Consider the following 26,804-nt stretch of genomic DNA (forward strand, 5'->3'; position numbering starts at 1 on the left):
TCTTTAATTAGCTGTATGATTCTCTGGAGGACATTCTTGGGAAATAGCTACTTTCCTTATGAATGGCAGGATGCAAAAAAGTCGCTCCCCAGATTGCCTCCATCAAAACATGCCGGCGCTCTCATTTAAACTTGCCCTTTGCTGTCACTATCAATGAGACCCTGGCCTTTGTCACAGCCCTCTCCAGCGCTGCCCCTGCCGCCACCCTCAACCCACCCTCCGTGCCCCATGGAACTCTAGGGAAAGCAGTAATAAGTCTAAATTGCAGGGAGAAAAGCAAAGGTTAACTAGAAGGGGGCATTTTTTGAAATATTAGGAGACTCGAGGACTGAGAAAAATGTTATGAAAGGTTTCAGCACTTTGGGGAAAAGGGCTTCACGTTGGAAGAACTTCATATGCTTTGTGTGTTCTTTCCAGCTAAAGAATCAAGCAGGGCCAATCATATTATTACATACGGATGGGACAGTTGCCCAGGTAATAATAATTTGATTAATTAGCCTTTAGGCCACATCACAATAACAAACCAAGCAACAAGGCTTGATAAGACTTGATTGCACTCTATGCAGTAAGTTAAAATAAGACGCTTATAACAATACAGTAAATAAATATGATAAAATAGGATAAAACTGAGTATCATCATATTTCCTTATTGCCCCTACAATTTACCCCAATCAGCCCAACATATATGGTTCCCAGGGGATTTTTCCCAGATGTTTTGATGTTTTACCATCCTTGTGGGAGGCTTCTCTCATGTCTCCGCATGGGGAGCTGGAGCTGACAGAAGGAGCTCATCTGCACTCCCCTCGAATTGGAACCTGTGTCCTGTCAGTCTTCAGTCCGGCTGGCACAAAGGTTTAACCCACTGCACCACTGGGGACTTAATGAAGGATATGGAAGGGGAGCCTAGGGAAGTCCCTCCCCATAATGGGCTGGACAGAGTGCTTTCTTAACCCTGTTTCCGACACCCAGGCTCCAGGGAAAGAGGAACCTCGTAAGTTCCCCATAGCTACCAATGGGCCAAAAAGAGCTGCTTTTTTAGGATGCGGATCGAAAACGCCCATTCTGCAGCTCACCCATTTTTGGGAGGCACTGGAAAACGGATATGGGGGGCTTCTGGTATCAGCCAAGCAGAAACAGATAACAATTCACCCAAAATGGACAAACCTAATATAGAGTAATGTGAGAAAACCTAGAAACTCCTATAGGTGCATTTTCTTGGATTAAAAAATAGCATTTTCTTTATTTGTGGCTTTTCACTTTCATGGAGTCTCTAAACTCAACAAATGTGAAAGGCTGGCTGGAGAGTAGATATTTCACTGCCCTTTTGTTTCACCCACAAATTGAAGGGAATATTGAGGGAGGCTGATAGAAAGTGAGCCATGTATGGAACTTGGAAGTATTACTCTTTAAACTAAAAGCTCTCACAGTTCCTCAGAGTCTCTGGGGAAATCTAGGACTTGTGGTCCTAAACAGTAACATTTCCATGCTCTGAAAATTCCTCCAATTCTCTCATGTGGATTCATGCTCCATTAAGCAAGGGAAGCCTCTGCCTAAACAAACAACCAGCCAAACTAGCCCTTTGCAGAAAAGCAGATAGAATTCCCGTGAAGTTAATTTTAGGAAGTGCCATAAATTATTCAACAGAATAATAGATAATTCACACCACGAAACAGGATTCAAGCCATAAAAGGCAAAGCATTCCGATAGATCTGGCAGGAGTCAAAAAAGTGTATGTGCTTTCAAATCTCTTATTAACTTATGGAGACCCAATGATTTCATAATACCTATCTCCATCAATGTTTGATACAAAATGATACCTGAATTGGAACAGGAGCAGCTTGATGGTTTGGTATCTTGCAAAGACATTTAGAGCAAAATCAAAGTACTAGAATTGTTTTTATTTGTTTATCATGTCAGAAGCGAATTGAGGGTACAGTTATAATGTATTTAAAAACAGAAACAAAGTTAAAAACTTGGCATGGTACTAAATGTCCTTTGACCAGAAGCTGGCCACTTGGGGTGCCTCTGGTGTCACTGTGAGAAGTTCCTCCATCGTGCATGTGGCAGGGCTCAGACTGCATTGCACTAAGTGGTCTGTGGTTTGCTCTTCTCCACACCCACATGTTGTGGACTCCACTTTGTAGTCCCATTTCTTAAGATTGGCTCTGCATCTCGTTGTGTCAGAGTGCAGTTTGTTCAACACCTTCCACATTGCCCAGTCTTCTGTGTGCCCAGGAGGGAGTCTCTCATCCGATGACAGCCATGGATTGAGGTTCTGGATTTTAGCCTGCCACTTTTGGACTCTCACTTGCTGAGGTGTTCCTGCAAGCATCTCTTAGATCTTTCTAAGTAGATCTTAGGAAACTATTTCTTGATTTAAGGTCTTAGTGTGCTCGCTGATATCCGAACAGAGGATGGGCCAAAGATATCACTGCCTTGGTCCTTTCATTATTGGCTGCTACTTCCCGACAGATGTCAGGTGGTGCAATATAGCAAAACAGTATAATTTCTCCAGTGGTGTGAGCATAGACATCTTGTGATAATGCAACATGTCTCATTAAGAGCCACATCCACTGTTTTAACATGGGGAGATGTGTTGCACACTGGGCATGTGTATTCAGCAGTATTGAGGCAAAGCACAAAGACAGATGTCTTCTCTGTATCTGGTTGTGATCTCCAGGTTGTGCCAGTCAGCTTTCATACATTATTATTTCTAGCACCCACTTTTTGTTTGATAGCCAAGCAGTGCTTCTTGTAATTCAGAGCACAGTCAGAGCACAGTCCAAGGTAACTCCCATGTGTTTTGGTTTGGTGCAATGCTCCAGTGAGATTTCTTCCCTGGTGATCCTCAGAGCTCGAGATGCTTGTCTGTATTTGATATGGATTAGGAATCAGCTGGTTTTCCCTGTAATAGGCAGTAAGACCACCTAAAGCTTCAGAGAGCTTCTGTTCAACCATTTCAAAGCTCCCTGCTTGATGGCACAATCAACCACATAGATGAAACTCAATGTGTAATGTGTGGACAGACTGTAGTTTGTGCCTTCTCCTCCACCTCAGCCTAAGATGCTGCTCCATTGGGCCCCATCCAAAGACAAGAAAAGTTTTTATTTAAGAGCTTGTTATCTCATATGTTTTCTCAAGCTGAGAAGTCTTCACTTGCCTTTATAGAATTTAAACTTCCCCCTACGTCTCAAAAGAGTAATTAAAGTCAATTAAAGGAAATTACAAAAAAATAATTAAAGGGTTTCATGGTTTGCATTTATGTCAGACAGATAAAATGTATGAGAGGCTGTTGACTGGGCTTGGCTAGGGGAAGCTTTCTGGTGGGTCAATGTACACCTACTGTGCTGTCGCACGCTGGGCCTGTGCATAAGACTGTAGACAGGACATAAATTCTGTGTGCCCATCAGGACGCCAGGGCTACCTCAGATTAAAGGCCTTTGAATTTTCTTAAAACTGAGTCTCTAGATTGCTCAAAGGTTCAACAAAGTTCTTTATTAATGAAAACAAACAGGTACTTTAAGGCTTTCTTAACAGTCTATTGGCTTTCTCTCAATCTTGTCCACAGGGAACAGGCACTATCTTCATAAACTGTAACTAATGGGGAAATCCTTAACTTCTAATCTGGGCAGTCTGTCTTTGCCTCTGTTGGCATGGAGCCCCTGCACCCGGTACCAACTGCTTCTGGCTTCCGCGAGTGACCCTTACCAAGCAGAGCTTTGTAGACTTCCAGGGGAAAAAGAACTCAGGTTTCCGTGATGGCTGACTGAAGTCCTTCAGCAAAGGAACTGTAGGGCTGTATAACCCCGGCCAAGCTGTGGGCTGTATATCTCCCCGGCCAAGCCATAGAAGATGAAGCTTTCTACAGGAGCTCTTGGTATTATGTCCTGCATGAAAAGCTTCTCTGTGTGGACTGAACTCAAAATGGCTCCTTTTCCCTCTAAAACTCAAAAAGGGGGCAGGACCAGGGAACCTAACTATAATTGACAGGTGGCTTGCCCTATGATTGCAGCCAAAAGAAGCCACCTATCTGCAGAGTCCCTGAAACTTAAGACTACAACAAACATTCAATGCAAAGCAAACAAAATTGGAGCTCCTGGTACAGTTGTACCTGCACACCAACTTTGTTTCATACACACAGTTAGTTAAAATATGAAACATACATTCATATTGTGTTGAATCTTGGGTCCCATCTCCAGGATATCTCATTATGTATATGCAGATATTCCAAAATTTAAATAAAATCCAAAATAAGGAATATTTCTGATCCTATACGCTCTCTACCTGTACTAAAATTTGAGTTTTACATCCTTATTAGTATCATGCTAGTTATTTGGCAAATCAATCAATCAAAACTAAATTTCAAGTTTTAAAACCTTATTAGAATACTTTCATTATTTGGTAAAATAATATAAGGCCTCTTGGACCTGCCACAGTTTAGAGTTCAACTTATATTAGCCCAATCCTGCTGAAGCAACTTAGGCGATCCCTCGTAGCCTCGTAATGTAGTTTCTTGCCGATGGGTCTGTAGGTGGCTGTAGAGCAGTGGTTCTCAACCTGTGGGTCCCCAGATGTTTTGGCCTTCAACTCCCAGAAATCCTAACAGCTGGTAAACTAGCTGGGCTTTCTGGGAGTTGTAGGCCAAAACACCTGGGGACCCACAGGTTGAGAACCACTGCTGTCGAGCCTTATTCTTGATCTGCATGGTATCCCGCAGTGAGGACATTGGTTTCCAGGTGGAAGGCGATGGTTTCCAGGTGGAAGGCGATCCTGGTCAGGGCTGGCTTGATGCACTTTCCTCTTGGCACATTTCTCCCTTTTGCCCTCCATTAGTGCCTCTTTGAAATCTGCAGCATTGCTGGTCACAGCTGACCTCCAGTTAGAGCGCTCAAGTTTTTAAGATTGACTTTAAGCCCATCTTTAAATCTCTTTTCCTGTCTACTAACATTACATTATAGGCACATCAGCACTCACCTGATGTGCCTATCACCCTCTGCAGTTGATACGACTTTTCCAGGAATGATAGGAATTGTAGTTTAACATATATGTAGGAAAACAATTTGCGGAAGGCTGATCTAGAGCCTCTCTATCAAATCTCAGGCTTCCTTCCTCCAACATGATTTTTTTTTATTTTTGTTTTCATCATCTTCATGCCCCTTGCTTTAAAAAAAAACCCAAAAAACATTGATGTGCTTTGATCACCTTGGCTACAGCTATTTCCTCTTTGCCAGACTTCTCTCCTGCTGCTGTTAAACTCATCTCTCTTTTTATTCTCTCTCACCTGTCATTTATCTCTTTCTGTAAATACGTATGCTGACAGCTACTTGTCACATACTTCAAAATGCTTAAAGAGGAAGAGCTTGTTTCACTGCAAAACATCAAGAGACAACACTGGTGACAAGATGAAAATCTGACGCAAACAGAGTTCATTAGGTATTGCTGCCTAATTAAGAGATCTAGCTGGATAAATGTCTAAAAATGTGTGCCAAATACCGGTTTCTGGTTCTTAATATTAAAATGTTCTTCCCTCATTCCAATACTGTATTGACTTGTCAGTTCTTGATTTATCAAGAGATCGTGGGTGCATCTACATAAGATTAAGCCATCACAGTTTGACACCATTTTAATTGCCATGGCTCAAAGCTGTGGAGTTCTGTGAGCTGGGGTTTGGTGAGGCACTAGCATCCTTTGGCAGAGACTTTGTAAAACTACAACTCCGAAAAGTTATAGCAGCAAGCAATAGCAGCTAAAGTGATATCAAACTGCAGTAATTCTACAGTATAGATGCATCAATGTGGCCATGGGCAAAGTGCTTTCCAGTCTTTCCCCTGTTTCTATAATGGTAGGTCTCACCACAAGATTACCAATGGACAGAGGTGTGAATGTCAATGCAAAGGTAGCTGTAAAAATAGGCCATAGTGAACAACCCGGGAAAGGACGAAATGAAATAGAGTCACATAATAATAATAATAATAATCATCATCATCATCATCATCATCATCAAGGTATGGATTGTCGATGTTGCAATCCCAGATGACAGTAGGATTGAAGAGAAACAACTGGAAAAGCTGACACAATATGAGGATTTAAAGATCGAACTGCAAAGACTCTTCCACAAGCCAGTAAAGGTGGTCCCAGTGGTGATCGGCACACTAAAGACCTTGGCCTGCAGATCCCAGTAAGGTGGCCTTTTGAAGCTGGCAGATGGTCATTTTGTCAATGCCGATTGTGTTTAAGTGCAGTGCCTAAAGATCTTGGCCTGCCCTTAAACTCAATTGGTGCTGACAACATTACCATCTTCCAGCTGCAAAAGGCCACCTTACTGGGATCTGCACGCATTATTCGCCGATACATCACACAGTCCTAGACACTTGGGAAGTGTCCGATGTGTAATCCAATACAACAGCCAGCAAAGTGACCTTGTTTGCTGTGGACTCATCTTGTTGTGTTTCAAATAATAATAATAATAATCATCATCATCATCATCATCATCATCATCTTTATTTCTAGATCACCCTCTCTCCCTGAAGGGACTCACACATATAAAAAGGCAAGCATTCAATGCTTCAGGTGAGTAAATAAGACAGTGTAAATAAGCCAGTGAATCTGGTCAAGGTTTTAGTCTTGTAAGAGGTATCCACTCTACTTTAGCACCTTGGGAAAATCTGCTGAAATTTGGGCTAAAACATGGACTACTGACATAGAAATCACAATTCACTTGAAAGTTCCTATTCAATTTTCCAGCTACATAGTGGGCTGGAATATATTATCCTTTTCTATCCCCCCTCTGCAACTTGCCATTTCTCCCACCTCCTTAAGATAGTTCTGCGGGTCTTTCATAACTATAACCATGGCTTTACATCCATCTTCAGCTCACGTGCAAGAGCAAATCTCTGCCATTAACATGGGTAAATCCTTACATCAAACTGAATTATTGATAAGTTGGCCATTAGACTGGTACAGAGATGGGAGAAGGCACTGTGTTAGAGAAAGTAAATGGATGGGCTGCATGGGTACTCTGTCAGGAGCAGTCTGGGGTAAGAGATGAGTTCTGCAGATGGCAAACCTAGCCAAACTCTGTATGATGATGGATGTTATGGGGAGAAAGATAAATAGTTAATCCTTTCCTCACCATCAGTGGAGCAATGCCAAGCATCAGGCACACCCCCAGGTTGGGAACTAAAGTGCTAGTCTATTATTCCACAGCCTGCTTCATCTAGTCCCTCATTTCTAAAGTGTCCTTTATTTCTTTATTTTTGGCACTTCCCAGTATAAATACCCTTGTGATTTCAAGTGCAGCATCTTTCAATGAAATCAGTTCTTCTCACATAGTTCACTGAAAGCCGTGTTATGCAGTTCAAGTCTTGTATATCCTCAACTTTACCTACCCTCATCCTGAAGGACCTGGAAAATTCCTAGGGAAGATACTTCTCTAAGAAGTCCTCCAGAATGACCCCTGGAAATTACTAACAATATAACTAGATGGCCCAGTACTATGATTTGGTGTATGTTGCATCACTACGTTCCTTCCTTTCTTTGAATAGTATTCTTATATGTTCAGAATTTGCTGTTGTAGTAGTTGCTAAGCTAACATTTGATCATGTCCCAACCCTGTTATACACCTGTGAAACATGGACTGTCTACAGACATCATATGCAACTCCTGGAATGATTCCATCAGCTCTGCCTCTGAAAAATCCTGCAAATCTCTTGGGAAGACAGGCAGACAAATGTCAGCATGCTGGAAGAAGCAAAGACCACCAGCACTGAAGCGATGCTCCTCTGCCATCAACTCCACTGGACTGGCCATGTTGTCTGAATGCCTGATCACCATCTCCAAGTGACTCTACTTTGAACTCAAGAACAGAAAATGGAATGTTGGTGGACAGGAAAAGAGATTTAAAGATGGGTTTAAAGCCAACCTCAAAAACTGTGGCACAGACACTGAGAACTGGGAAGCCCTGGCCCTTGAGTGCTCTAACTGGAGGTCAGCTGTGACCAGCAGTGCTGCAGAGTTCAAAGAGGTACAAATGGAGAGCGAAATGGAGAAACGTGTCAAGAGGAGGGCACATCAAGCCAACCATGACCAGGACCGCCTTCTATCTGGAAACCGATGTTCTCACTGCAGGAGAATGTGCGGATCAAGAATAGGGCTCCACAGCCAATTACGTACCCACTGCCTAGACACCATATCTGGAAGACAATCATCCTCGAGCTATGAGGGATCGCCTAAGTAAGTAAGTAAGTAAGTAAGTAATTTGATCATGTCTGCATATATTGCTTCAATAGATTTGATTTTAAAAGATTCAACAGCTGGATATGCTATGTGAATTCAAAACAGAATTAAAGACCAGACTCTTCTGGCAGATCTACCCAAATAATTATGAATTTTTAAATTATGGATTGATTGTTTTAACATTTACTGGTTTTATATGTTCTTTTAGCTGATGTCATGCATTTTAAGTCATCTATTTGTTTTTAACTGATGTCATGTGTTGTAGTTCAAATTGTTGTTTCTTGCTTCAATCCATAGAGAGAAGCAGTTGTTGTTCTTATACAACTTTTTGTTTACTCCCTTTTTGACATTCTACTGTTTCAAGGCTGACAAACTACAGACAACTTCAATTAATTTGATGAAGGATAATTTCTTCTTGCCGACGGAGGTTCACTTGGGTCTGCTTGCATGTGCATGTTCCCAAATCTTGACTACAGAAATTGTGGAGCCCTCATCAAATCAATGGCACATGTCTGTAATTTGCAAGTTTTGAAGTAATAAGTTTCTATCAGTTCTACTTGCCTTTGGAGACTCACTTTGGACAACTCACATGCATGCATTCTGTTTGCAAATCAAGCTGAAAGGAGGTAAGAAGCTAAAAGGACTTGGGTTCCATTTTTCAATGATTCCACTTTCTGACAATGCTCTAGTCAGATATGTGAGAGAAGCCTGTATATTTTTAAAAGGCTATGAGCCTAATTGTAGAGTCCAATATGTACATAATTGCCTGAGTCAATATGAAGAACTACAGTACAGAGTCATTCAGTGATGGGTTAAGAGGACATTAAATTATAGATAGCTTTACTAATTATATTCACTCTTAAATAAAGCATTGAAAAATGCAATAGATGTATTCAAAAGAAGGACACAGGTTTCTACTATATTAAAAAATAATAAAAGTGCCCAACCCAGTGTGGTCAATGTAAAATGCTTAAATTGCTAATTACACACAGCAAGCAAGGCAACCAATATTCTAAACACTATAAGCGGAGAAAAATGTGCAGGTGCTCGATGCTTTACAGCAACATAGGCTGACAGAAGTATATAAATAGATAATGCTGTACAGCAAGCATAAATATGTAAATACATTAAGTGAACAGGCAAAAGTATGCAAGTAAACAACAGGGTTCTAGGTAATAACCTGTTTCATGCAGAGACTTCTTCAGGTGCCCAGCTTCATGAATTTAATCATCTTGGCAGCAGACAGCCACTTAATTGGCTTTTACTACCATGAACATCTTACATTTTATTTTTTCAAACTTGCCTGTGGTTAAGTTGAATGCATTTTAGGACGCAGATAACCTGCTATGACTGCAATTAAAAATGTGTCATTTGCCTTTTGGAAGATTTGTATCCTAAGTCCAGGCATGTTGCAAGTGAGAGACTTTAGTTTCAAGTAAATATTTTACTCTGCTGCCAGGAAATTTCCCTGACTCAGGCATCCGGTTCGAGTTCGGGTCTTTTCTAAACCTTTGAGGGTTGACCAAGGGCTTCTCGACATTGCTCCAAAAATCTATATTTACTGTGAATTGATTGATGGCAGTCTTCATGACGCACAGCACCTTCCAGTAAGTATCCCAGATTTTTTGCTTGAAACTGATTTTGCCCATGTTTGGCCAAGGCAGAAGGTACTCTGGAGTTTTCTTGAAACTGCAGCGTATCCTTGGACTTCAAGGCAGCCTGGACAGCTGAATTGAATCCAAGTTCATCAGATCCACTGTCCAGATGGGCATTGCTGCCATCCCTATTTTCTTGTACTGATCAGTGAAGGAAAAGGGATGGATTGTGCCTCTGTCACCACCGTTGCTGCTCTTGGCCGGCTTTGGAGTTCTGTCTGAGTGCTTGGCTACCATTATCGCCTCTGGATCCAACACATATAGAATGTAGCCAGGGACATTGTCCAGATGGGTTGGGATCACATCTGCCCTGCTAATCTCTCGCCTCAACCATTTTACCCTCACTGCTGCTCCTAGCTGGCCGTGAAGTTCTTTCCAAGAGCCTTACCACCACAGTTGCCTCTGCTGATGTCAGAATTGAGTGTCCACATGGCCAGCAATGAGAAGGGGATTGATCTCCCCTTCTTCTTGCTGGCTGTGCAAGTGCTTTTTTCTGACATTAGCAAAGGTGACCACAGAAACCTCTGAATGTGGAGTCTGTGCAACAAGGAAGAAGGAAAAGAGATCATTCCCTTTCTTGGTGGTTATGTGGACCCCCATTTCCGATATCAGGAAAGACTACTGGGGTGGCCAGCACTTGGACAGAACTTCAAGGTCAGTTGGGAGCAGAGACAGTGACAAAATTGGTGAGGTGATGGATCACTAGGGCAGATGTGGTCCTGACTCATCTGGACAGCATCCCCAAATACAGCATATATATACTGGGTCCAAGGCTGCTTCAGGCCAGATTTGCACTGGGCTAATTAGCCCAGTGTAGATGACCTTCAAATGGTTTGTTTACTCTACAACTGTTAAAACATCAATGACTGAGTTGCTGTGAGGATTTTTTTTGGGGGGGGGGGGTGTATGGCCATGTTTCAGAGGCATTCTCTCCTGATGTTTTGCCTGCATCTATGGCAGGCATCCTCAGAGGTTGTGAGGTCTCAGACCTCACAACCTCTGAGGATGCCTGCCATAGATGCAGGCAAAACATCAGGAGAGAATGCCTCTATGAGGATGCCTGCCATAGATGCAGGCAAAATATCAGGAGAGAATGCTTCTGGAACATGGCCATACAACCTGAAAAACTTATAGCAACCCAGTGATTCCAACCATGAAAGCCTTCGACAATGAGTGACTGAGTTTGCATTATTTTTGTACAAGATCTTCCTCATCGTCACAAAGAGTGATATTTGGTGGGAACCAGCTCTCTTTGGCTGAGAATTATTATTATTTATTATTTACCTCATTTCTACCCCACCTTTCCCAACCCAAGAGGAGACTCAAGGCAGCTTACAAATTTGGCAAAAATTCAATGCCGCACGGGTAAACAATAAAACACATCTCATAATAATATAAACAATCTAAGCATATAAACAATTATAACTCATAACAATCTATTAAGCAGATTAAAAACCACATAAAAAACACAGAGTCATGATCTAAGGCTAAATATCTTGTAAAACTACAACTCCCTTGACTCCATAGCATTGAGCCATGGCAGTTAAAGTGGTGTCATATTGCATTCATTCTTCAGTATACATGCACCCCCAGAGTGGATTTGTCATCCATGTGATAACTCATCCACTAGTTGCACCCCATTGCATTGAGCCATGGCATTTAAAGTGGTGTCAAACTGCATTAATTCTACAGTTCAGATACAGCCTCAGTCTCTTAGGGTGTATCTGAACTGAAGTTCTCTTTTATATTCTTACAGATTAACATGTTTATGTCTTTGAATATAGATAGCCGTTAATTATTTCTCATGTGCATTTTGTCAAATTACATCCAATCAGACAAGTTTTAGGAGCCCCCGCACTTTTACTGAAATAATGTACCAAAAGTAGTCTCTCTCCCACCCCACACCCCGAACAAGATACCCAAATATACAGACAAGAAAAAATCAAATAAAAAACACCAAGAAATTTGCAATTCAACCACTATTGGCAGCCAATAAAAACCTAGGTATTGCACAATTTTAAGCAAAATTGCAAAACAGTTATGTCCGGTGCACCACTATTTTTAGCAAAAAAAAAAAAATAACCCCAAAAAAAACTATGTCCAAGTTCCCCTTTTCTCTAGATTTTTCCAGCTGTTTCTTTTCTCTTTTTGGCCATTTCCCTTCTCCTTTCTGCAAACATGACCTTTTCATTTTACTTATAGTGTCTTCTCTCACAATTTCTTTGCAAACTGACTGGATTTTCAATACATTTATACCATTTTAAACAATCTAAAGATATATATTTTAGAAGTAACAACAAAAATGGAAATCTGGTGAACAACAGGTTCACTTAGACTGTAGAATTAATGCAGGTTGACACCATTTTAATTGACATGGCTCAATGGCATGAAATCCTGGGAGTTTTATTTTGGTATAGGATCAGAATTCTTTGGCAGAGAAGGTTTAAAAGCCTTGTAAACTCTACCGATTCCATAGCATTGAGCAATGGTGGTTAAAGTGGTGTCAAACTGTATTAAATCTACAATTGATCAATCGTTCCCAACCTTTTTTTGATCAGGGACCACTCTCCAATATTAGTACCAAAAGGGTTACAAAGCAGTTTTTTGGTCAACTTTAGATTTGGTTTGGTTATTTGGGGTGCTGATTTGGAAAATTGCACTGGATAGACCACATCAGCTCTAGTTTGTGATACAGAAATATGCCATCCCGTAGTCTCCATCTGCTTGCCCACAGAAAACCATATTTAATAATCTAGAGCTGATGTGGTAAGAGCAATCTTTTATGGGTAGTCAGCCTCTCCCCTCCCGACATTCTCATTGCCTCGGCCCTATACGGGGTTTCGCGAGACCAGTCACTGCATTGTTTCGAGGCAATGGTGTAGTAATGGTGAAGCCGTGGACCATATTTTTGTTATTGCGAACCACTGGTGGTCCATGGACCACAGGTTAGGAACCACTGGTGAAGATGCACCCATAGATACATCCTAAAGCTGTAATTTAGGCCTCATATTGAACCTCATTGTATGCTTCTACAATGCCCATATAATGCAATTTCAAACTGCAATATATGGTAGTACAGATGGGACCTTGATGCACCAACGTGGTCGATGTAGCAGAATTCGGTGGAAGCTTATATCAGATTAGACAGAGCTAGGATTGATCTATATGTGACTATAAATAATAGAATAGACTCAATTACCTCTTCTGCTTTGCCCCTTAGAAAAAACCCTGAAAGATTGTTCTTTTCAGCCTCACCATCATTATGTCCCAATTGAAGTTTTTGCCTGACTGTGTATTTTAGAAGTTTTCATTGGGACAATTGACATTTCCTTTTACTTTCTGTGCTCATCTCATTTTCTCCTTTATGGTTTTGACTATATACAAAGGATTGATGGTGGTTTGAATTCCTTTTAAGACAACATTCTTTTCTGGCAATGATCATCCAAGCCAAAGACTCCAGTTTACCAAACCAGTATTGAGGGCATCTTGGGAGCAGCACAGATTCACTAGAAGGAAGTCTCACTGAGGTCAGATTTATGCAAAGTAGCACAAAGCAAGAACATATGTGTTTATCCCCACAACCACCCACAGGCAGCTTGACAGATTCAGATGCACATCCCAGACTGTGGTAGTTTCAATGTGGTAGACGAATCGTAAATCTGCTCCTAGGAAGCAGTGCATCTTCCCAAATAGATATCCCAGATGAGAAAGGAAACGTCTCCTCCAATAACATCTTAGACTCTAAGGTTGGGCTTAGTAGAAGGAAATGTTTCCCCAGAACAGAAGCCAGACGTCCATGTCAATCTCATTAACTTTAGCACAGAATGAGGTATGTGTGGTTTGAGTAGTGCAGGTGGTCTCATTCATTATCAATTATAATCCCAATCCAGTAGCTGCTCTTGTTCCTCCATGTGGGTTTCATCTGTTCAATGAGGGCATAAGAAATTACCTGCGTTTTAGTTTAGCACTATATAAAAGGGTGAGAGGTGTTATAGTCCTGAACTTGAAAAAGTTTCTTTTTTTGGACTACAACTCCCACCCAACATGACCAAGAATCAAGTACTTGTAATCGAAAACCTTTCCCAATCTCTGGTCATGAAGCTTCAATATCACAGGGACAGATCAATATCAAATTGACCTATGTCAAGGCAATTGTAGATCCATTACCACATGGATGGAAAATCCACTCTTGAGGTGTACACTGTAGAATGAATGCAGCTCAACGGTGCTTCAATTGCTATGGCTCAATGCTGTGGAATCATGGGAGTTGTCATTCAAGGTCTTTAATCTTATTTGCTGGAGAGTGCTGATGCCTCACCAAACTACAAATCCCAAAATTCCATAGGACAGAGCTACAGCCATTAAAGTGGTGTTAAACTGAATTAATTCTACAGTATAGCTGCATCCTTGGTTTCACAGCTGCTCCTCTTTATAGCCATTCCAATAAGCCGTCCAGATGTGCAACTATTTTCCTGGCAAAAGGTCAGCCTTAAACAAATTCCCATAGAACCTTGAGCAGATGCAATAATATACTATAAGCTGTAAGACTGAAAGTAGATTCGGAGAAAAGCTCAGCAGCTTCCTCTATGCAGGGATGTACCACCAGGCTATTGTGGGATGGAAATGCTGAGAGATGGGAGAAACCTTGCAGTCTTCTGACAGACATTAAAACAAAGAGATGAAGATTCTCTTGATCAGGCAAATGAAGGGGAGGGAGTTGTTTAGTATATAATCTATGAACCAGCATGCTTTCAGTTCAAATCTGACCTCATACCAACGCCTCACCATACAATATTAGACAAGGCACTCTCCTTTCAGTTCTAGTTTCCCAAAATATTGTTGAAGGCTTCCATGGCTGGAATTACTGGGTTGTTGTAGGTTTTTTGGACTATATGGCCAAATTCTAGAAGCATTATCTCCTGACATTTCGCCTGCATCTATGGCAGGCATCCTCAGAGGTTGTGGGGGTCTGTTGGAAACTTGGAAATGTGGGCTTATATCCAGGGTAGGAGAGAGAACTCTTGTCTGTTCCACAGATATATAAACTCACATTTCTTAGTTTCCAACAGACCTCACAACCTCTAAGGATGCCTGCAATAGATGCAGGTGAAATGTCAGAAGAGAATGCTTCTAGAACATAGCCATATTTCCCAAAATACTTTGGCCTTTCGTTGTCAAAGGCTTGAAATAATGTATGCCAGCATTGTCCAATCTAGTGCTCTCCAGACTAAAAACCCCACCATCCCTGACTATGAACCATCCTAGCTGAACCTGATGAGAGTTGCAATCCAACCCACCTGGAGGATCTGAAGTTATAGTAGGTTGATGCTTATGTGTCAGGTTTTACAATGTATTGTAATGTAATATAGCTGAGTCATGCACTGCTATTAGGCTTCTATTGGAAATGCTAAGTCATGCATTAACTGTATATAGGGAATCATTTGGGGAATGTGTTCTGGCCTAGTCCAGGTGATTGTGAATGATGTAATCCTGGGTCTGAGTTAATCAGAGATTGCTATGTGTAATTGTATAGAATTGTATATAAGGAAGTCATGCAGAGTGTATACTTTCTCCTTGTGCTGTGATGCTGTTCGTCGAAGGCTCTATGTAATTGATTAAAAGAACCTGTCTGCTAAGACAAGATATAACTGTATGCTGTGGTAAGTTTGTAATGTCATCTAGACTGGGGGAAAACAATAGTAAAACTGACAATGGCCGGGCATGTGCTCAAGTGTCTGTAAATGAGTTCCAGAGTTACTGCAGGCTGTAGGAGCAGTTGGCTGAGAATACTGTGCAGGAAGAAGCTACTGGAAAGCGCTGAAGTTGTGCAACTGATCTGGTGCTGAATTGTGAAATTAATCTCAACATTATGATATGCTTCTGAAACATCAAATATGCTGTTTCTGTGATGCATATTTATTTTGTTGTTAAATATATTTGCTACCTCTACTCTTAAAATTAGTGCCCTGGGCAATAACATACATATAAAACATTATAATTGAAGCTTTAAACCACCTCCCAATAAAAATATCAAATAAAAATATGAACACAAACAGATTTTTTTTAAAAAAAGAACTGTCTTGGATTGCAGAAAAGATTAAAGGTGTGAATCTGGGACATAGCAAGGTTTGTGTATAAGGCAACATAATAGAAAGCATAGGAAACCTAACCCCTGGAGTGCTAACTTTAGTGCTAGTAAATCCCAAAATGTAAAGGAAGCTGGCACAGGAAAAAAAAGGACAAGATACTGGGGTTATGTTCAGGCACTCTGTCCTGATTATTATGTTTCAGCCTTGGTTTGGTATTTTGGGAACTGACTCATCTGAAAGTTGGTTTTTGTCTCTCTGGGCTCTTTGCTGAGTTCTCTTTATTGATTTCCCCCTATCCGGAGTCAGCTTTCAACTGAAATCCCCCTGTGGCTGCTGCCATCTTTCATTCTTTGTGTGTGCGTGTGTGGAGCATACGTTTCTGCCAGCGTATCTGCGTATAGAAGAAATAATTATAGAAAAATGGATTGCAGGATATATCGCACACAAGATCCAGATAAATTGCCACAGACCTGCATAAACAGTCCATTGGATCCAAAGCGTTGATATGCGCTTGCAATTCCAAAGTTTGCAGGTTTCCTTAAAATAAAAGCAGAATTGCTTCTCCTTCCTTTTTCCTCTGCCCTGCCAAATGCCAATACAGCAACTCTTCCAAGGTCAGATTATCAGCTTGGTATTCGATACCCAGTATCTCTGCTGCCATTCTCTGCTGAGGTTAAGTAGCAGCCATTGATTTTGCATGGGAAGGTTATTTTTAGTTATTTTCAACCAGTGTTGCAAGGAGTGGAACAGACCTGAGATTTCCCCAAGCAAGCCAGCTTTTCTCATTTCTAAATCACCATGCTTCTGAAGGTTTGGGGACCACTGTTTCAGCCAGGCACACTGGTATTATCACTAGAGCTTGGAAAAGTAACTTTTGAGGCTACAACTCCCAGGATCCTTCAGCCAGTATGGCTAATGGAACCTGGGAGCTGTTGCCCAAAAAGTAAGTTTCCCAAGTTCTAAAGATCAAAGCCCAATCTTAGCTATAGCTCATATAGCAGACACGCTTATATTTTAGCTTAAGAAGTTTCTAATTTAAAGGAAAGCTTAGAGAAGACAATTATGTTGGGGAAAATGGAAGGAAAAAGGAAGAGGGGCTGACCAAGGGCAAGGTGGATGGATGGGATCCTTGAAGTGACTGGATTGACCTTGAAGGAGCTGGGGGTGCTGACGGCCAACAGGGAGCTCTGGCGTGGACTGGTCCATGAGGTCAGGAAGAGTCGGAAATGAATGAACAAATGAACAACAACAACTGAGCACCCCAAACTAACAAAGAAGCATTAAATGTGACCAGTTACTCAACTGGTACAGGCCGATCTGCATTGCTCCATAATGCATTGTGCTGCATTATATGGCAGTGTAGATTCAGCCTTATGACCTCATCATACGGGCTAATTTGCCCATCATACCCGGTTCCTCTCCACTTTGGCCACAGAGGCCATCCCATGATGTACATCTACTTCCAGTGAGGCTCCATGGCCAAAGGGGAGACAAAGCAGCATATGCAATCATGGTAGCAACACAGGGGCGGGGGGGATCCCATGTTGTATTTGCAACACTGGGGGAAGCCAGGTGGCGGACACTTCCCTCCATGGATGGGGCCAAAGGTAAGTCAAGTGATGTGGGGTATGGGGCAATGGGTTCCCCAAACCTCCTGCCAGACTCCCATGGATTTGCCATGATGCATGGCGAAACCATAGGTTCTTGTGATAAGGTCCTTAGTCATGATTTTAGTTAATTTGGGGATTAGAATGTGCCATTTTACTTTTTGCGTGTGCAATGACCTGTTGGAAGAGATTTGACAGCTAGATCAGCTGTCAGAATTTGAAGACACAACTGAAGATCTATCTCCTCCAGCAGGCCTACCCAGCCAATTTTAATTATGACATTAAAACTCATGTCTTGTGTCCGCTATCATTTGATCATTATTTAGTAATACATATATTTTACATACTTTAATATATGTATTTTGTAGAAATATATTTTAATATGTGTATTTATATAATGATTATGTGTTTTAATTATATGGTAACCCTCCTCAAGCCACGGGAAGAGGCATGTAATAAAATCATCATCATCATTTTTATTTGTGAGGGGAAATCTGCCAGCCAACCTGAGAGGGACAAAACTTCATTGGAAGATCTTTCCCTGGCCCAGAGGCGGCCCTAGGTAATTTTCAACAGTAAGCAAACAGTATTTTGGCGCCGACCCCCACCAATCATTGATATATATTTTCTGTTCGTCATGGGAGTTCTGTGTGCCATATTTGGTTCAATTCCATCATTGGTGGAGTTCAGAATGCTCTTTGATTGAAGGTGAACGATACATCCCAGTAACTACAACTCGCATATGTCAAGGTCTATTTTCCCCCAAGAGTGCCTCAAGAGTGCCCCTGGGCAAAATCAATCATACTGCAAATGCTTACTTTGCGTAATGGGTTGAGCCGCCCCTGCCCTGGCCCTAAATGATCATTTTATGCATCCCTAAAAGAAAAACAGGAAATGTACTGATTTTTAAAAAAGGCAAAATTGGATGTCAGTTTGGATATGTGATTCATATGGAAAGAGGGAGATACACACTGGAGGACTTCCAAGAGGAATGCTCTCTCAAGTAAAAAAAAAAAGTTTTTTACTCACAATCTTCCCACTTTTAACACCATCAGATAGGGAGGGTCTAGTGTAATGTGTTTCTTTTTCTTGTATACTGCCTTCAGCTTTACTTTTGATCTGTCCAAAATCATTTAGGGTTAATTTGGTTATTGTGAAATAAGTCTATTCATAAATAGTGTTTAAAAGTCAAAACTTCTCCAAGTTTCAAAGTGTTTCACTTGTGATGTAGCTAAGGGACTGCCTTTTGATTGATTTTTTTCTATGCATGTAAACAAAAAATATACACAAACACAAATAAGTTGAACTTAAGTTTCAAAGATACTATACCTCTAGAAAAGCAGTTCTTATTCTGTGCCTAATCTAAACCAACAGTGCATCTTTTGACATTTTGATTGCAAACAAAAGGATGCTGTACATGTCATAGCATATGGACACGGGTGATTTCCTTGTGTATTACTTACTGTCCAAGCATGGTTCACAGACAGTTTGGTTTAACCCACACGGCTGGGCAACCCCTTCCCCGATATTACAAGTTCTGCAGCATTCTCCGCTTGCGGTATACTTCCCGGTATCGCATTTCTCCTTGGCCCATGCAGACCTCTGTGGAAAAAGGACAACAGAAGGTAAGAGATTACAGATTCTCCACCATTATATACAAGGTCACATAGGGCAGCATCCTATTGATGACTTAGGCAAGCATAACAAGAAGTTACACACTTACGTAAGTACTTTCTTGGATTTGCAGAAGGTATTCAGTATCCCAAAAAGACCTCCACTAACAGAAGAGAGTTAGTCCAAAATAGAATCATAGAATCATAGAGTTGGAAGAGACCTCATGGGCCATCCTGTCTAACCCCCTGCCAAGAAGCAGGAATATTGCATTTAAATCACCCCTGACAGATGGCCATCCAGCCTCTGTTTAAAAGCTTCCAAAGAAGGAGCCTCCACCACACACCGGGGCAGAGAGTTCCACTGCTGAACAGCTCTCACAGTCAGGAAGTTCTTCCTCATGTTCAGATGGAATCTCCTTTCTTGTAGTTTGAGGCCATTGTTCCGCATCCTAGTCTCCAGGGAGGCAGAAAACAAGCTTGCTCCCTCCTCCCTGTGGCTTCCTCTCACATATTTATACATGGCTATCATATCTCCTCTCAGCCTTCTCTTTTTCAGGCTAAACATGCCCAGCTCCTTAAGCCGCTCCTCATAGGGCTTGTTCTCCAGACCCTTAATTATTTTAGTCATCCTCCTCTGGACACATTCCAGCTTGTCAATATCTCTCTTGAATTGTGGTGCCCAGAATTGGACACAATGTTCCAGGTGTGGTCTAACCAAAGCAGAATAGAGGGGTAGCATTACTTCCCTAGATCTAGACACTATGCTCCTATTGATGCAGGCCAAATCCCATTGGCTTTTTTTTTTGCCGCCACATCACATTGTTGGCTCATGTTTAACTTGTTGTCCACAAGGACTCCAAGATGTCTGAAGGGGCATAAAAATAGACCCAAGGGCCACAATTTTGTCCACCCATGCTATAAAGGACCTGAGCTCTCCTTCAGATGTTAGACTATCATTGATGAATGTTGGTCTTGTTGGCTGGGGTTAAGGAGAGTTAGAGGTTCAAAATGTCAAGAGAACTACAGGTTGGACAGATTCGTAGCTCTGGCTAAAATGGCTAAAAATATCTCTAGCTACAAGCAAGGGCGAGATGGATGGATAGTATCCTTGAAGCGACTGGCTTGACCTTGAAAGAGCTGGAAGTGGTGACTATCGACAGGGAGCTCTAGTGTGGGCTGGTCCATGAGGTCATGACGAGTAGGAAGCGACTGAACAAATAAACATCAACAAAACACAATATTCACGATGAAACATCTGCTGGACTGAAAATGAGGGAGATTCACAGGTCTAAATGTCATTGCTATTCCCAATGAGAGTAGGTTCATTGAATTAATGGGATTTATAGAAGTATTGATTTGCCATTCACCAGTTGTTTCTACGGATGTTTGCTAGTTGGAAATAGCAATTGGATTTAGGTCATTATTTTCTACTTTTCCTTAATGACCATGACAAATTTAGCATCTGTATGTCTGATACTGCTTGATGAACAAATGCAGAGTGGAAATTAATCTGCAATAGATAAGCCCATGTCTGATCCTCTTTCCAAGTACTTGGCATAACAATTACCTAACAGAGGGGAGTCTCCTTGTGATCCTGAAATCTCTAGGTTTCATTGAATTCAGATGCTAAACAGGGTCAGATCTGGTTTGTACTTGAATGGAAGGGTGCCAAAAGAATACCAGGCCTCTTTAGGTAATGCTATGAAAGAGCTCCCAGTGGTGCAGTGGGTTAAACCGCCGAGCTGCTGAGCTTGTTGACCGAAAGATCGCAGTTTCAAATCCGGGGAGCAGCATGAGCTTCTGCCAACCTAGTAGTTTGAAAACATGCAAATGTGAGTAGATCAATAGATACCACTTCGGTGGGAAGGTAACGACGCTCCATGCAGTCATGCCGGCCGCATGACCTTGGAGGTGTCTATGGACAACGTCGGCTCTTCAGCTTAGAAATGGAGAGGAGCACCAACCCCGAGTTTGGACTTAATGTCAGGGCAATACCTTTACTTTTACCTTATAAAAGAATGGTACTTAAAACACTGGAGAGCCACTGCCAGTCAGAACAGACTGCACAGTGGAGTTGCTCATTTTTTATGTTCGTGTGTTCTTCTTTATTGTGTTTTAAGATAGTAAGTATCTCCTGTCTAGAAAAAGAGCAGCTCATATCATCAAACTGTAGAGAGAGAGAAATATCAGATGTCTCTAAAGTCAAATTGAGAGGGACTAAATAAGATAATCACTTTCAGTGTGCGTCTACACTGTAGAATTAATGCATTTTGACACTGCTTTAGCCGTCTTGCTTTGGAATCCTAGGAGTTGTAGCTTGGTGAGACACCAGCACTCTTGGGCAGGGAAAGGTAAAGATCTTGCAAAACTACAGCTACCATAATTCCCCAGCATTGAGCTATGGCAGTGAATGTGGTGTCAAACTGCATTAATTCGACTATGTAGATGCACCCTCAATGCAGAAACCAACCCGGTGTGAAATCTGGCAGAGAATCAAGATAGAGATGCAACTGTGAAATATGTGGTTTAGGCACATGGGAGTTTTTAATTACCTTGGAAATGTATTTATTTCAGCACTCTGAAAGTTATCTTGTAACACATCAGTTTGTCCCTGCCTGCACAGTTAAGGGATTACTTGAAATAAATCGAAGTTCCAGTCGCAGCTGGAAAGCATGAATTTGGTGAGTATTTCAAATGAAGTGTGGAATTAGCTAGTTTTGCCATATGTCAAAACTGACAGGCAATTGACTTCTCAAACTGTGGTATATTTTCTCCTGAAATCTTATCTCTATTAGTGAACTGAGTGGAACCCAGCGAAAAGGATTTGAAAAAATTCTTCCCTTTGTTTTACTAACTCCAGAATTTACATTCACCTTGAATGATTTCCCTTCAACATTTTGTGTTATGGACTCAATGGCAGGTTCATATGTTAGGCGATTATAGGATTAAACTCAAAGGGGTTTTCACTAAAATATGACAGCTTTCCCTCCAATGGAAGCTCTTGCAGATCCAATGTGAAGTCATGACTTCAACAAGATTTCGTTGTTTTCCATAGCAGTTCCCATATCAGTTAGGTGGTGAATCCAGTCTGGGTTTTGGTCTTAACTTTAAAAGAGCTATCAAAAGTGCTGAACTAATTTTGAGGATGAGGTTTAGAACTTTGGGATAGTTCTTTTAAAATATGGATTAATATCAGGAATGGGTTGTTGTAGGTTTTTTGGGCTGTATGACCATGTTCTAGAAGCATTCTCTCCTGACGTTTTGCCTGCATTTATGGCAAGCATCCTCAGAGGCTGTGAGGTCTGTTGGAAACTAGGAAAATTGGGTTTATATATATATATGGAAAGTCCAGGGTAGGATACAGAACTCTTGTCTGTTGGAGCTAGGTGTGAATGTTTCAATGGCCACCTTGATTAGCATTTGATGACCTGACAGTTTTTAGGTTTGGCTTGTTACTGCCTGGGAAAATAATAATTAATAATAATTAACTTTATTTGTATCCCGCCACCATCTCCCTGATGGGGACTCAGAGCGGCTTACATGAGGCCAAGCCCAAACAACAATTACATAAAATAAAACCAAAAACGCAAATAATAAACAATAACAACGTAATTACATAAAACAAATTAAAACATAGCAATTTAAAATTACAATAAGCACAATCACAATGAGAATGGGCAAGCTACATGTAATGGACAAAAGAAAAGCTGATTAAAAGCAGATGAAAAACTTAGGCGAGAGGTGATTAGCTGTCCCTGATTGTTTCTTGTCTGGAGTTCCCCATGTTTGAGAGAAACATTCACACCTAGCTCCATCAGACAAGAGTTTTTTCTTCCACTCTGGACTTTCCACAGATATATAATCCTAATTTTCCTAGTTTCCAACACATGTCACAACCTCTGAGGATGCCTGCCATAGATGTAGGTGAAACGTCAGGAGAGAATGCTTCTAGAACATGGCCATACAGCCCGAAAAACCTACAACAACCCAGTGATTCTGGCCATGAAAGCCTTCAAAAATATCAGGAATGATTTCTCAGTCAGCAGGTGGCGCAATGGGTTAAAACCTTATGCCAGCAGGACTGAGGACTGACAGGTTGGAGGTTCGAATCTTGGGAGAGCATGGATGAGCTCCCTATGTCAGCTCCAGCTCCACATGCGGGGGCACGAGAGAAGCCTCCCACAAGAATGGTTTTCGTAGTAATGACGATGTTTTTGTATAATTGCTGGATTGTGAATTGTTTTTATACTGTGTCTTGAATTTTGTTGCTCCTATGTTGTACACCGCTGTGAGTCGCCCCCGGGCTGAGAATAACGGTATATAAGCAAAGTAAATAAATAAATAAATAAATAAGTATGGTAAAACATCAAAACATCCTAGGCAATATCCTTGCAGATGGCCAGTTTTCTCACACCAGAAGTAACCTGCAGTTTCTCAAATCACTCCTGACAAAACAAAACAAAATAAAACCTGCTTGATTAACTGGGTTAAAAATTTTAGAAAGTATTCAAGAACCTTTATTAAAATCAAAAGTTAAATTGAAACATTTGCAAAATGTCAAATCCTGATACCTGAGATGTTGCTAAAATCTGTGAAACTAAAATAATTCCAACTCTCCTTGGCAGGCCTGAACTTGCTCAAGCCAGTTTACAACCAAATACACCAAAATAAGCTTTGCAAGAGGTTGGCCTCAATAAATCACCCCTCAAACAGTTTCCTTGGCTTTAAAACTAGATGATGCTACTAATAGTCTTACTGCATGTGGGAGAAAATTGCATTCTCACAATTTATTCCATAATATGAGGGAGGACATGAACTTCGCAAGAATCCAGGAACTCAATAATTGGAAATATATATAGTACTCTCAAAAGGCTTTATAATAATCTGCTGCTGGGTGGATTTTAGATGTATTTTCTCTCTCTTGTAAATAGAAGTTAGTTTACAAATAAATATTATTCCCTCTTGGAAGGCAGGGAAATATATCCCAAGACTTTTATAGGGCCTGTAAACCTCTAGGATAGAAAAGAGGTAAATTCTACTGATGAACAAAATTAATCCTGCCAGTGATTTCCAACCTAGTTGTGTATTTCATAAAAATAAAGTTGCCTACCTCCTGTATAGCAATGAAGGGCTTGTTGATCTATAATAAGAGTGTATCTTATCCCATTTGGTGGAGAGCAATCAAAATGTTGAAGAGGGATGAAAATGAGAGGCCTCGGGGGGGGGGGGGGGGTTATACAGCTGGATGGAGCTCATAGGCTACAAATTACCTAAACTTCTCATAGAGTAGTGCAGGGGTCCTCAAACTTTTTAAACAAGGGGTCAGTTCACTGTCCCTCACAACCTGGCACAACCTGGGGGTCACAACCAGACACAGTGAAGACATCTGCCCTTGCATGCCCAGTGTGGAACACATCTCACCATGCTAAAACAGTGGATGTGGTTCTTAATGAGACATGCCGCATTATCACAGGGTGCCTGCGCCCTACACCACTGGAGAAATTACACTGCTTAGCCGGTATTGCACCACCTGACATCCGCCGGGAAGTAGCAGCCAATAGGGAAAGGACCAAGGCAGAGACATCTCCAGCTCATCCCTTGTTTGGGTACCAGCCAGCACGTCAACGACTTAAATTAAGAAATAGTTTTCTTAGATCTACAGAGACACTCGCTGGAACACCTTAGCAAGCGAGAGTTCAAAAGTGGCAGGCTCAAACCCAGCACCTCAATCCGTGGGTGATACCAGATGAGAGACTCCCCCCCCCCCCCCCGGGCACACAGAAGACTGGGCGACTTGGAGGGCGCTGAACAGACTGCGCTCTGGCACCACAAGATGCAGAGGCAATCTTAAGAAATGGGTCTACAAAGTGGAATCCACGAGTGTGGAGAAGAGCCAACCACTGACCACCTGCTGCAATGCACCCTGAGCCCTGCCACATGCACGATGGAGGAGCTTCTTGCGGCAACACCAGAGGCACTCCAAGTGGACAGATACTGGTCAAAGGACATTTAATCAACTACCAAGTTTGCAAAATTTGTGTTTTTTTATCTGTTTGTTTGTTTTGTCCTGTTAGAAATGTAATACAATGTTCTGGTTGCAGATGACACGATAAATAAATAAATAACTGTCCCTCAGACCGTTGGAGGGCTAGACTAAAAAAACTATGATCAAATTCCTATGCACACTGCACATATCTTATTTTGAAGTAAAAAAAAACGTGGGAACAAATACAGTATTTAAAATGAAGAACCACTTTAACTCAATGTTATGGAATCTTGTAGCTGCAGGTTGATCTTTTTGCAGAAAAGGCAAAACAGCTTATATTGCCATATAAACCAGTTCAGTGTGGATTTTATACAGCTGTGTGGAAGAGGCCAAAGCAGTTTACAATTTCAAATCTACAAATATATGAAACGTTACAGCAGAATTAAATATCATTAGCATTCTTTAAAGCAGGCATGGGCCAACTTGGGTCCTCCTTGTGTTTTGGACTTCAGTTCCCACAATTCCTCACAGCCTACCTACCGACTATTTTCACAGCAGGAGCCTGGATTTGCCAAAGAGAAGCAGAGGACAAAGAGGGGAAGAAAAGGAACCCCAAATTTTGAGAAGATGTATTTCCTTCAGGAACAGGCCTGTAGCCAGGGAGGAGGGGGTTAGGGGTTCAACCCCCCCCCCCCGAAACCTTTCAGGTTAAAAAAACCCTGGTTTACTCATGAATTTTAACTGGTTAACCAAATCCCCATGCTAAGTCTATGAGACGCAAAAAAATTCCCCCAGAACTGCAAGCACTATCTCAAGCAAATATTGACAATTTATTCACACTGTCATTACTTGCAGCAATAGCCGATGCAGTGAAGCAACCAAGTTGGGGGGCGAGAGGGTTGAATGCTCTCATTAAGGAGGCCAGACTTGGTGGAGGTGGTTGACAGGGGCGGAGCTGCAGGCTATTGAAGGTTGCTCTGCCCCTGCTGTGCTCTTTGCTTCAGCATGAGCTAGGAGGCAGGTTTCAACCCCCCCCCCACCCAATTTTCAACCCCTCCCAAAAATATTTCTGGCTATGGCCCTGTTCAGGAGACTGGCATTTCTGCCACCCCCACTGTCCCCTTCCTGTTTAACTGGGGGGGGGGGGGTTTCAGGGGCTCCTTGAGCCCTGAACCCTGATAGAGGTGGAGGGAAGAGGGATGGCTGGATGGTGAGGAGAGCCTTCGGTTTGCCTACTGGCTGCACAGAAGAAAGGAATATAAAAAAGAGAAAGGGAGAGATAAAAGAGAGAGAAAGAGGGAAGGGAAAAAGGAGGAGGGAGAAAGAAAAAGAAAAATAGAGGGGAAAAGGGGAGAGACTGGAACAGGGTGAAAGAGAGAGAGCATGAGGTGGAGACAGAAAGAACGAAAGGAGCTCTGCATTAGCAGAGCCAAGGCTGATTTCACTGAGAGGGAGGCTTCCTCTTTGGTGGGCCAGATAAATGCCCTTGGCGGGCCACATGTGGCTTCCGGGCCATAGTTTGAGGACCCCTGGAGTAGTGGTTCTCATCCTGTGGGTCCCCAGATGTTTTGGCCTTCAACGGTTCTGGCCCAATTTACCTGTTCGAACGCATATCCCCT

The 26,804-nt window shown here is 41.7% G+C and overlaps 1 protein-coding gene across 1 annotated transcript in view; it reads right to left on the reverse strand.

Annotated features, from left to right (window-relative positions):
• Positions 1-26,804, reverse strand: part of NGFR (nerve growth factor receptor) — a 72,036-nt gene that overhangs the window by 24,370 nt on the left and 20,862 nt on the right. Inside the window, exon 2 of the mRNA XM_060780841.2 lies at positions 19,050-19,188. Coding sequence (XP_060636824.2) covers positions 19,050-19,188 — 139 coding nt within the window. The remainder of the gene's footprint in view (positions 1-19,049; positions 19,189-26,804) is intronic.

Source organism: Anolis sagrei, chromosome 6, assembly GCF_037176765.1.
Source record: "Anolis sagrei isolate rAnoSag1 chromosome 6, rAnoSag1.mat, whole genome shotgun sequence".
In the NCBI taxonomy this organism is placed as follows: Eukaryota; Metazoa; Chordata; class Lepidosauria; order Squamata; family Dactyloidae; genus Anolis; species Anolis sagrei.